The 13,300-nt window shown below is 36.0% G+C and overlaps 2 protein-coding genes across 11 annotated transcripts in view; one reads left to right on the top strand and one right to left on the bottom strand.

Annotated features, from left to right (window-relative positions):
- Positions 1 to 13,300, top strand: part of LOC123312445 (tensin-1) — a 107,695-nt gene that overhangs the window by 56,319 nt on the left and 38,076 nt on the right. For 6 of the 10 annotated variants that reach the window (XM_044896882.1, XM_044896878.1, XM_044896876.1 and 3 more), the window contains one exon: positions 7,930 to 8,190. The exons of 2 other annotated variants lie outside the window; for them this stretch is intronic. In XM_044896882.1, coding sequence (XP_044752817.1) covers positions 7,930 to 8,190 — 261 coding nt within the window. Of the gene's footprint in view, positions 1 to 5,946; positions 6,397 to 7,929; positions 8,191 to 10,620; positions 10,814 to 13,300 lie in introns of those variants that run through there. 2 more of the 10 variants (XM_044896879.1, XM_044896886.1) reach the window with 2 other exon arrangements.
- Positions 11,040 to 12,358, bottom strand: LOC123312448 (elongation of very long chain fatty acids protein 6-like). Its single transcript, XM_044896890.1, has one exon. It carries the CDS (start codon positions 12,257 to 12,259, stop codon positions 11,465 to 11,467), a length of 795 nt encoding a protein of 264 aa, XP_044752825.1. The 5' UTR covers positions 12,260 to 12,358; the 3' UTR covers positions 11,040 to 11,464.

Here is a 13,300-nt window from a genome sequence, read left to right as displayed (position 1 = left end):
ATCGATTATGGGGTGGAATATCTTTGACTGCTCGCACAGACCTAGTGGTCGTTGATAATGGAGCTATGAATGCTGATAACTATATAAGGAACATTCTTGAAGAGCATGTAGTGCCATTTGCCCCATACATTGGTGAAAATTTCTTTTTTATGGACGATAATGCCAGACCCCATCGTGCGCGCATCGTTCAGGAGTACCTTGAAGAGGTTGAAGTCTCTCGAATGGAACGGCCAGCAAGAAGTCCAGATCTCAATCCGATTGAGCAGGTTTGGGACAACCTCAATAGAATGCTGAGAAGTTCAGAAAATCATCCAGCTACTCTTAATGACTTAGGAATCCAACTCGGAGAAATCTGGGAAGGATTAGATCAGAACATTTTAAGATCACTCATTTTGAGTATGAACCGTCGTTGCCGAGCTGTAATTAACGTAAGGGGTGGAAATACCAAGTATTAAATCACTTATCAGCATTGCAGTATTTTGAAAATTGTTCATTTCTCTTCTTTCACATAAGATTCGGTGAAATCCTGAATTTTTCTTTCTTTTAATGTGTCTTGTTTCGTTCAAAACCTTCCCGAGAGAACATAAAAAATAAGTTATTAAGTCAATGTAGAGTTAACTCTTATTAAAATTGAGATTTTCAGAATGTGCGTTAATTTTTTTGCGCAGTGTATTATTTTGGATTCAACCTTCGATCGATCCTGGTTTGTCTCAATCATCTCCAACATCGATAATACTCCGATAAAGCAGTTCGCAATCACTGATGATCCTCGATATCCGACCTGTGTATCCAGTGTATCCAATATCGATATCTTATTCAGTCGTAAATCCATTTCAGCCATACCCAAATCTGAATGCTCAAAAGGATATCTCACCATTTCCTCGTTAACGTAGGTTATTCACTGACGGTCGCTTATTAAAAGGATAAATCAAGAGTTAAATTCGGATTTTGTGATTATCGATCAGCCGACCTTCAATTAAATTTCTCCGCCCTCTTGGATGTATTTCGATCGTACTGGAATATATTGAATATCGTTAGTAGGCGATTGTTCATTAGGTTCAGAAGAGGATTTATTATATTCTATGATGAACGCAGAAAAAAAAAATGGCCTTTGTTAACATTCACGTTATAAGGAATGAAAAACTCATGTCAAAATATATTAATGAGTTGGCTTAGCTCTGATCTTATACTCTATCGCTCAAGTAATAAGCTATATATATATAGGGTGTCCAACGGTGGATGACCTATAAAACGTTTATAGAGAACAATTTGGTGCTGAAATTCTGCACCTTGGGGTATTTGACTGTAAACTTTCTTTTCATTTGATGGCAAATTGAACACTATGCCTTACCTTGGCTAAAAAGATGTTCAAATTACAAATTACGATTAAATAAACTCTATCCCTAAATAGAAACTTTCAGAGCTATCAAGGAAAAACTGGAGTTGAGGGAAAACAACAATTTCGAACTGTTTGATTGTTCGACTTCCGGAAATCACAGATGAAACCAAAACTCGATGTTTAAAATCTCATGAGAGTCCCATAAATCCTTGCGGACCATCTCCTGTACCTCGACTACCCTAGAAGGGTCTGATTGAAGACGATACACGATATGTACCAATTAACAAATTAGTTAGCTGTCACCATGAGTCAGAAGCAATTTGCATCTGACCTGAACAATTTGTTCCACCATCATCGTTGACCTACTTGATATTGCACTGTCGTTGTTGGATATTCATCCGGCTTGCCTAACTTAATTTATGGCCAATATTGGTTCACAAACAATAACATAGGGATCTCTGAATCCTAAATGAAATCCTTCATTGTCTCCATGGAATTTGCATCGATATTCAGCTATATAACAATTGGTACAGTGCTTTATATCATGGTATGAGGGAAGAAAGAATATAGATTTTTGGGAAACACACGAATGTGTTGAACCTTATAGAAGATAGGTTTGTAATGATAATTTTCTGCCCGTTTTCTCGGCAGTTTGTGAATACGTTTGATGTGGGCAGGAAAATGCCTGCGCTCTATTAGGAAAAACATACTCCGCATTTTTATATCTTATCTCCTGATCCTACTAAACGTCGCTTATATTTAATTTTCTTATCTCGAGCGCTTAGCTCTGTAATTAATTCATATCAATTCACAGAATGCGGAACTGTGACTTCTAACTTTTATAAGAATAAAAAGTTATTCATAGTTTAGAATTACGAAATTGATGTTGAAATGGCAGCCGTTGTGTGGGTTGACAAATAAATCTTTCGTTTCATATAGCCGGGCAAGATATAAAAATAAATACAGATCGGGGTGATATGCAGGTATTCAGAAACGATAGTTTAAGACAATCAAGATTTATTGTCCGTTGAAAATTGTACGCTAGAAATCGAAAGGAATTTTCCTTTTCAGCCTCTAGTTCGTTGTCCTTGTGGAATACGATCAGAATTTATTGTGCTGATTTGTCACAGGAAGGTAGTATAAAATGGCTTTCAGTTTGATAATATGAGAACGATCGATGGGGGTATTGTAGAAGCATTATGATTCTTATTTTCTCCTGCATAATATCTGAATTCGATTTGAAAATAGACAAATTTATTGCAGCTATATCGAATACGAAATAAATCATATAACCAAGTTAAAAACCTTCATAAGGAATTTTTCAACTATAGTTGTGGATACATCTAGGATGAAAGCAAATTTGTGTCTTTTTAGCGAGTCACTCGTTCATTGGTCCAGTCCAAGTCCAGTGTACTACCATTTTCCATTAGTTAGTTCATACAGGATGGAATATTTCGCGTAAAATATAATTTCTATAGCCTCGTCTTACCCACCGTAGATTTTCACTCCGTTAAATTTTATAGATCCTGGCTAATGAAACAAAAACTTTTATTTCCAACGGAGCGAGATATCCACCCATAAAACCGATTGGACTAGACATGTAGTCTCCATAAAAATAACATTGTCGATATATTCAGGTCGCCTATCCTATATCATCAGCTCTGCACGTCGCCTCAAGTGAAACAATCTCCAGGAAATTCCTAATATCCAGATTTTCATTTCTATGAGCTTCTCTCACAAAGAATGCAGCTATGCAGACTGTACAAACAGCGCGGCTAGTTTGAATATCTGGAAGTTGAATGTGTTCAAATGTAAACAAAACAGGCATCAGGATGGAAGAGGAAGCTCTCCGTCCCAGTAGTAGTAGTAGTTGATTAGAATCGCTGTAACGTCCGAGCTGTAACCTGGTGAAAAAGTTCGGAAAATTTGGTTGTCGGAAAGCGCTCTCGGTTGAGCGATGCAGTGAGTGAAAGTGATTTCCATAATTCCATAGATCCTTTGTTGCCAAGGAAAATTTATAAAGTGAACGTGGGAAATCTGTATACAGGGTGTTTTATTGGTAAATGAACATACAATAACCTAAGCCTGAGCTACCCTAGGCGAGTCCAAAAAACCCATATATGATAGGTCTGATCAATTCCACAACCGAGATACAGGGTGCTTCATGTAGTCACCTAAAATTTGAGTTTCTCATAACTTTTAAACCAACCAGTATAGTCGGTTGATATTTTGAATTTATGAATCAAAATAGGTTACAACCATATTCGAATGGAAACAATTTTTGTAAGCTAATGTTTCACTTGACCTTCTATCGAAAGACATGAGGGGAGATTTCAGCTAGGGTTCCAAGAATTTCAAGAAAAATTAATATGTAGTCCAATTGGTTCTAGAGGGTGATTCAATTTGTGCATTCACAGAATGAAACAAAAAATTCTCCATCAGCATTCGACCTATGACTTTCATTAGAAAAGTATCCATAATAATATAGATCTACATTGTTCCAACTTCAAATCAATGAAATTAAATATGATTAACTGACGTTCTCATTATCACTCTCGAGTCTTTAAAAACTGAAAATTCCTTGATCCAACATCCATAATATCATAATTTATGAGCCGTTTCAATGATAAACATTACGTATGCTCATATCTCACATACACGCAAATATTCACAATATGGAATCGGATAATAGACGCACAAGTAATGATGGACCGGATAGAACAAGTAATTATTTTGGCTTCAGTTGGTATCCTACCGGAAATAGAGAAATAGTACCGTGTGATTCATTCTAAACATTGCCTGGTCCCTGAAAAATTAAATATTTTGAGGATGCACAATCTACCAAAACGGTTGATCGGAATGATAGCTACATCATCATTATGGTACACTTATTATAAATTCATTCACGTGTATAGGTGATGTCATAATTGTTTTCGTATTATACGCAGCATACGATAAATAATTCATCAGGGAATTCTTGCACTTCTTAAGAATTCGTACCTTTACCTTATGCGTGGCTCTGATGAGCAGTTGCCAAAATATGAGGAAATTAACATAATTCATCAGACATAAAAAATCCTTAAGAAAATGTTATTTTTAGTTCTCATAAACGGTTTTATCGAATGAAAAGAATATCAGAGACTCACCCTGTATACAGGACCGTTCCTAGCGGGGATATAGCGCGTGCCCCGTACGCGGGTGACCATCAGAAGGGGCGGTAGCCACTTGGTCCTGTTTCTTTAAATAGTACAAAATATATCGACCCGGGTCATTTTATTGAGTAATTCGAGATCGTAGATCACAAATATGCAATTAGATTTTTTGTAGGATCAGTATTTTAGGAGTTATATACCTTTTAGTAGAAGATTTCGAAAAAATTGGTCAACTTTGAGGAGTTGTAGCAGCCAGAAAAAAAAAATTAGACATATGCTGATTTTTTTTATGATAGACGGTTCCTTCAAGAATAGAAATTTCCAACTTTCATTCATCTACCGCGAACATCTTAGATTTTATGATTTTTTTCGCGAAGGTCCAAATTTTCCAATTTTCCATCGGCCATAACTTGAAAAATAAATTTTTTTAAAAATATCTGTTTGCATATTCGTTATCTTAGACCTCGAATTAGTCCACAGTATTAATTTGGTTTTGATCGGAGACCAAAAATATTTTTCGAAAAAATCGAAATTTTTCCATGCATATGTATGGAAAATTCGGAAAAATTTTCGATCTCCCCAATTTTCACCAAAACTTGACTATTCATTAAATCGAGGGCGTAGATCAAGAATATGCAAACAGAATTCTGCTGAAAGATTTAGTTTTCAAGTTATGATCAATGAAAATTTCGAAATTTTGGACCTTCGTGGAAAAAATCATAAAATCTGAACTGTTCGCGGTAGGCGAATAAAAGTTGGATTTTTTAATTCGCGAAGGATCAATCTATCACCAAAAAAATCAACATATGTCCAGTAAATTTTTTCTGGCTGCTACAGCTCCTCAAAGTTGACGAATTTTTTCGAAATTCTGCACTAAAATTCATTTATTTCCTAAAATACTAATCCTAGGACAAATCTAATTGCATATTCGTAATCTACGACCTCGAGTTAGTCACAAAAATGACCCGGATCGATATAGTTCGAAAAATAAAAAAAATTCGGATTTAGAATATCAGTATTGTGAGAAATAAATCACTATGCAGTTTTTACTTTTCTGTGTCTTTTCTATTAGATGTGTAGGGCATAAGGGCGGCTGACGCAGAACGGCCCTGCCTGTATACAGTAGTTGATGAGTGCTAGAATCATTCTTAGCCCAGAAATACCTCCTGAATTTCCTCACTTTCACTGAAAATCCCCTACATTTGTTGTTCCGAACAGCCTGACTCATCTAGACCAAGTTCAATTGGAAAATGAGTTCTTGAAGACCCAAGTATCCGTGAAAATTGCCAATTAGCCCCTTTAGAACCTCACGGTTGATTATCCAATCGAAACCATCAAAACAGCAATCAATTAATTACCGCATCGCTGACCTAGGGTTTCCACAAATTTTATCCGGTCTATATCAATTATAAATTTTGCGATAAGTGACGCAACCAACACTATTAGCAGTTTGTTTTCGTCGGGAAAAAGCAGTAATCCTTGTACCCGCCTGTCCATTAGTTCAATTCGCCCATTTCATTTCCTCCGAGTTAAAAATAATAGCCAATTGTCGTTAGGAAATGCATTCGCGATCCGCAGTCGCAGTGTTTTCCTGAAATGCTGATATTTCCAACTTTCCCATCGATGCCATGGTGTATGATCCTGGTGTAGTTGAATAATATTAATTTGTATGTTACCTTGAGCTTGGAGGAAGTGTCGGCATGATCAATAAATCCTATTGAGAAATTCGAACTGCTAATTTGTGTTCCTTCTGTGACATTGTGCGTTGTGTGTTGTTGAAAGTGAAATTTGGTGCTGAGTGCTGATCCTTATGGCTGTCATGGATTGATAATGGTCTAATCTACTGTCATGGCCAACGGACATAATAAATTATTCACACCAGAGGAATTATGTAAACTGGAACAGGTACACTTCCTTATGATATAAAATTATTTTGTTTGGAATGTTAATTTTTTTTTTTAGCTGTATTTTTATCATATAACTGAATACGAAGCGTTATGTGGTTATTATCACTAGTCTGGTTTCCATTATCAGAATTTCTAATAGCAACTACAACTTTGTCTGATCTCTATTTGAGGTGTTAATCGAATTCAGATGAAAAAATTGGCTTCTTTCTCCTTTGCTATGCTTCTCATCTCTTGAGATAGATTAGATATCGAAAATGCGCAGGTATTATCCCTATTTAATTGGAAAAAAAGAGAAAAACTGGTGATCTCGAAAGGTTGTTAAAAAAAGCATCTTGAAACAAGGCGAAAACGTTGAAGGTATAACATCATGTCTTCATAAATAACTTTTTTGAACTACACCACACCGCAAACTGTATTTTGCGCCTAATACACATCTGCTAATAACACATAAACACACAGCGAGCGAGATAATAGGATTCGGTTAGTTGTTCGGGAGTAACCCAATGTATAATCGCTCGAAAAACAATGCCGAAGGTACAGGTTATAATATACCGGGCGAGCCAAAATTGTGAAATCGAATTTATATTTCCGATGACGCCCAGGGAAAGACTCGGTTTGCAAGGTTGTTGGAAAACCATAAAAAAAATTCTTTTTAGTTCTATCTCACAAACGGTTTTATCGAATGAAATTTCGGAATATAGTTTTTCATTTATTTGATGAATCTTTTCCGAACACAAAATATCACCCACGTCTTCCAGTTTTCTCATTATGACCATTACGTAACATAAAAATACCAAAAATTCAAAGAACCCAACTCTTGAAAGTAAGTTGGACGCTATCTGAAGAATATTTGAACATCTTGTAAAATAAAAGTATTCTTCATATTTTCTCGTATAATGCGCAGTTTTCGAGTAATTTACTGTTCAAAAATTAAAAACTATCTGTGAAATTTCAGAAATTGGGTACTCTAGCTGAATAAAACTCTGTTTAAAAGATCAGGAGATATGTATTTTCACAGCTTTAGCTAGTTATTCTGAAGGTTATTTTGTGTCTCCAGGGCTGGCACAGCTCATTATGAAAACTTAAAATAGCTATATCTTTTTACAGGGCGGAATCGGGAATGGTACAGAAAGGAAGTGTTTCTTTTGACCTCAAGAATGTACTGTTAAAATATTTGTACAAGTCAAAGACTCACCCTGTATATATATTGACTGATACCATTGAGTATTGAATTTAATACTCAATGCTAATACACATCACACTTCATAATTATTATTATTCATTATTCAACCTTATTAATGACGTAATTGAGTAACGAATAGGTTTGTCTTTGATTGATCACTTTTCGTGATTGATGATCTGTTACTCAAAGAGTGCGTCCTGTCAAATTTAATAGCCAAAAAGCCACACAAGAAGGTCTCATTTTATCATCGCGTGAAACGAAATCCTTCTGGTTATTTCCTAACATCGCCAAATCCATGAACTAACAACGAACCAAGTGTACAAGTGGAAAAATGTTATGACTTTTCAGGAAGCCGTCACGAGGTACACAGACACGAGCTGGCGCCTCCACAGACAAACGAAGAAAACCAGCCACAGAAATTCGAAAAACGAAAACAAAACCAACGATAGAACAGTAAACGAAGCCTCGACGAAAGAAAACGATACCGTAGATCGTTCTGAAATAACGAAAGAATGTCAAACAAAAAATGGATGCGAGGATGGAATGGGACGCGAAAGCTCGGAAAGAGAATCTAACAGCAATTTCGATAATTACGCAGAAATTTTCACGGTAAGAAGTGTGTGTTGACACGTGCGTAGAACTAACATCCGTTGAAGGCGAGAATTGTTTGTTTTTCTCCGAATCAAAGGAACTAACACTCCATCCTTTCGCTTTATATTAACCCCACAGTACATCTTCTCTGCACTGAATGAAAAGAAACAGAATTTACTAACTGCTTGTTTTTTTTTTCTGAGTGACTTTTGATTAGAAGTGCTAGCACGACAAGCTCAAAGGGTGGCACACATAAAACATTCCCTCTGCAGTTTTTCTGGAATACATCGTTGATTTTTTAATCCCAAGTTGACGTTAAGATCTATCTGTATTTCCTTTCAAATTGCGTGAGTATAGGAAATAAAAATGAACAAATCATGTACATTTCGTGATTTTTTTTTCTGCCTATGTATAATTGTGAAAAATGAAATTTCACAGCATCAGAAAACCTAAATCATCCAAATACTCTACTTCTCTACTGCTCCTCTCTGATTGATATTTGATTGAGCGTTGACTAATATAGATACTCTCTTTATTTGTTTCTTAAGTACCTATACTTTGTTTTATGCTTTCTTCGCTCTCTTTCATTGAGCACTTTGAAAAGTATTCTTTGAAATATGCCATACAAAATAAGTGAGGACTGTTAACCTCTGACTGTTTCTACTCTTCATGAGAAAAAGAATATCTATTTCAGTGTTGATTCATATATTCATACTTTGTTTTATTCTTTCTTCACTCTCTCTCTCATTGAACACTCTTGAAAAGTACCTTAGATATCCAGGATGAAATAGTCAGAGTGCTGTTGAGTTCTGATTGGTTTTGTCCATTTCGAGCAAATGCAACTATTTCATGATGAAACTCTTCATCCCTAATGACAAAGCTTTATCCTCAATGCATATCCAATCCATTTGGTAGAAGTAGGAACCATCCATCAAAAAAATCACCGTCTGTTCTTAGAGATATCTTTGTGGTTAACACTTGAAGCGAAGGAAATGTTGAGGTTGGCACGTGCACTGTAGGTAGTAAAACTGAAATCACAGACATAAAGGTGCTGTAATTCGTAGCACATGGCCTGCTGCTATGAATATCCCATGAGAAGGGAGAGTCCACCCCTTTTCCTGTTACACGATACCATATTTTATGCTTTATGAGCCCCCTAAGAAAGAGAAGATGTAGGTACAATGTTGAGTATCAAGAAACCTAGTTGCGAAACGTTTATTGCCAGCGATAAATACTTGACGATTTCTGGAAGAACCAAAGGCGTCGGTAACTGTTTTGAGGGGTAGTCTCAAGATTGTTTTGGTCAGATCTACGTCAACATATAGATGAAAAAATCTGGAAACATCTATCGAAGTTTCTTTTGTGTAACCGATTCCCCATAAAAAATTTACCGAATTTTCCATTTGAGCTTTTTTAAGCACCCCAAATGTTCAAACGTCCAAACTTCAGGTATGAAGGACACCGAATTTCTCAACGATGTTTGACATACCTACTGCGTACCTAAAAATTTCGTATATCTACCTCCCCTTTATGTAAACACTCCATCAGAAGTGGATAATTAAAAGACCGGTTGAAAATTACAGTCTTGCGTTAGTCGGTCTTTCATTTCATCGTCTACCGTTCCAGCATTTCAGTTAAGATTGAATTATTGAAGATGGTGAATGGTTAATTCAATTTATTTGAGGACTTTTGGATAATCCCACTGCTGATAACGTAATTTACATGATTTATAAGCAGGAGACTGGATAATGCCACCCAGTCTTGAAACACGGTGTATATCTCATTAGAATGCATATTCTGTGGTTGTGGTGGATTGTTACTGGAGACAGATAACTCAATCACGAATTAAATGGAGTTGGGAGGAGAAACAATTGAAAATAATTATTTTCTAGAATTTTGGACAACAAATAATGTCGATAAACGATCCAATATAAAAAGCAACCTTCCTACACATACCCTCATTTTTGTATCAAATTTTCAAGGAAATGACAGCTGCTGTCAGAGCATTTTTTGATGACAAATCTCTGCCATTGTAATCATCGAGTGTGAACATGAATAAAACGTTGTATTGCATGCTTAATTGAACATTCTTGCGAGGAAATGCTATCTGAAGCCATAAAATAAATATCTATCAATTTTGATTTCCATTTATTTCTTTTCCGAGCTTCTGAAGGCCATCTGAGCCAAGAAAAACAATAGCAGGAGATACTATTAGGAAGAGGAAACATAAACGGTTCGTGTGACAGGAACTTCATTCATCACAATGTACTCAGAGTAGGTTTCCTGGCATCATCAAAGGTACCGGCGCCACTGCGGCCATATGGCAAGAATATGAGTGGTTCAGGTTGCAAGTTTTGTGCGCCTTCAAGAGTAGAACTCAAGATCGGGGACCGACATAACATAGGAAAGGATCGGCCTGTCTTAGACCGCAGTCGGTTCGCATCTGCGGGGTTGTTTGGTCGTATTTAGCAGACGTCGCGACGCGTAGCGCGAATCTCTGATAAATAGTTATTGAGCGTCCATTCAGCGTCCGCTCGCACGAATACTGTTCCGTTCCGTAGACAGTGACCTGACTCTAATGATGTGACTGTTCTATTAATCTGAATCCCGAATACCTAGACCTAGATGGATTTTTGAAAAGGTAAATCAGTCTCATTCGGAATTCTAGAAACATCCCTTAAAAAATGAACCTACATCAGAGACGTCAGTATATATGCAATTCGACAGGAAGTTTCTGTTGTGATTCTAACAGCTCTCTCTTCTCCAGTTCACTGAAAGGATATATCAGTGAATTTTTTGTCTTGTCAGCATTGAGGACACACTTATATATATTGAGGTTTTATTCAGTTAGTTTCACATAACAATTCGTCATTTTTCCAAACTTGCTTTTATTGAAATTTACTACAAGTCATTTCAGTGAAATTAAGAATTTTAGTTGGAATTCTCATCTCATTTCTTGTGTATGGAAATTTCAAGATATAATGAAAATTATAGCGAAATATTATTGCCCTTTCAATACCAACAACGAAAAAGCAAGTCCCTATTTTTGACACCCCATATCTCATAAAGATTGCATATTTGATACCATGCTCCTTCAAGAAACACTAATGATTTCGGACACCTACTGCATTTTTGGCACCTCCTGAGAAGAAAATCCTGTAGAGGCATAAGAAAAACACAGATCACCACATTTATTTTCGATATCAATAATGAAATACAGAAATATATAATGATTATCTATAAAATATGAATTATAAAGAAAGCAAATTATTAAAAAATAACCATAACTTCATTATCCCTTCTTTTCTTTACTCCCATGAATATATGTGGAACGGAAGTACTTAACGAATAAAATAAAAACACTGAAATACAGAATTAAAGAAATGGTGACATTCAGAACAGAGGTTTCACATTTATTCCCCTTCTGGATCTGTATCAAAGTGTAACTATTAACTAGGCATCCAACGATCATCTGCAGTATTTGAATGGTAGTGATGGTTATGGATACCTGTTTCGGAATTTTATAACCAAGGCCTCGTAGAGCGTAGTATGAATACATAAGAGAGTGAACAAAAAAGTTCATAACGTAGAACAAACGAGCAGTTGATATCACCTCTGCATAACCCCACCAAGCGTACACAACAGTCGATATATGATGGTACCAATGAAGAAAAATGAGTGGGTGTTTTCTGAGGACAATAAACACTGTGTCAAAAAGCTCCAGACCTTTGCTGAGCACGAACAAGAACACCCATACCCTAGTTACTTCGTCTGATAGAGCAAATGATCTATCACAGATGGACTGGTGAATTCCACCCATTCTCAGGGTGTGCAACAGTTCCGGTAGAGATCTAAATGTTCCTACCACACTGAAAACTGCGAGAAACGTGTTCCAAAGCACCAAAGGTACCTTCAATCTGTAAGCTGCCCGATTTTCCATGAAATTCTTCAGTTTGAAGATCACTATAAGATAGAATAAACCGTAGTAGAAGCTGTCTGTCCAATGTTCTTTCATCCAAGCCACCGCCTTCATCTCATCAAAATCGGATTCGAAGTTGAAAACAAAGGAATAATTTGATACTGTCATATTACTTTAAGGATTCACGAAGTAACACAGGAAGGTTCACAACTTCACCAATGGATGTTCGTTCGTGGACTAACGTCGGTGGATGTTTATTCACTTAAATTGAATATTTCCATGTTGATATTTTTTTCTCTGCTCCATTATGTCCAGTTTTCCTTCGTTTTAAATTAATTTAATGAAGAGTCAGGATTTCACACGAAGTTTTTGCGGCTGTGATAATTAGTTTTTACTTCTTATGATGCAAAATACCAATTATCTCTGTAACTTTATCCTGAATTCTCCTCAATCACGTGGGAAGAATGCATTTTAGGGCCCCTGAATAATTTTCCACAAATCTTTATGTAGAAGGCATAGATCAATTAGGTAGCCTCTCATTTCTTATTGACTTTCACTAATGCAGATATTGAAATAAAAAAAAAACGAATGGGAGTAGGCTGCAGTTCTTGGTTAAGAAATCCATGTTTTTACTAAACAGAAACGAATATAAAGGAAACCATTAAATTAATTGAATAACTTCAATCTCCAGAGAGGCTAATGATCCTCAGAAGAGCTAATAAGGAAGCAACTTGATCCGATGACATTCGTGAAGAAGTAATTCAGGTAAAAGAGAAATAATGAAGCCATGATTCTTAAGCTTTAAATTGAAAATATAGAGGAATTGAAGGAGTTCTTGTACAGTATAATAGTTGAATTGTCATCAGATATCCAATAATAATTTCATCATCATAATTCATACGATAATCTTGTAGAAATGGAATTTTATCCAATTAATTTCTCTTGCTTATTGATAATGTAGCGTAAACTGTTGGGATCACATCTTTGAGCCCTAACACAGCAGGTAAAATCCGCTGAAACAAGTCTTGGAATGAGTTATAATATTTATTTATCTCAAGTTTCATTCAACCGATTCATTACCGAGAAAGAATTATAAAACAACACCACACTCAATTATGCAAATTTCACCATTTTGCCGGCAGTGATAGTTCTTGCTCAAAATAAAAATGACGCAATGGGTTTTAATATTTACCATTTAGAGAACACATT

The sequence above is a fragment of the Coccinella septempunctata genome, chromosome 4 (genome assembly GCF_907165205.1).
Source record: "Coccinella septempunctata chromosome 4, icCocSept1.1, whole genome shotgun sequence".
NCBI lineage: Eukaryota > Metazoa > Arthropoda > Insecta > Coleoptera > Coccinellidae > Coccinella > Coccinella septempunctata.
The sequence above is the reverse complement of the archived record's forward strand: the minus strand, read 5'-3'. Positions and strand labels throughout refer to the sequence as shown.

Excerpts from the sequence above, each read along its gene's own strand:
- LOC123312448 (XM_044896890.1), bottom strand. The coding sequence starts at position 12,259 with ATGACAGTATCAAATTATTCCTTTGTTTTCAACTTCGAATCCGATTTT.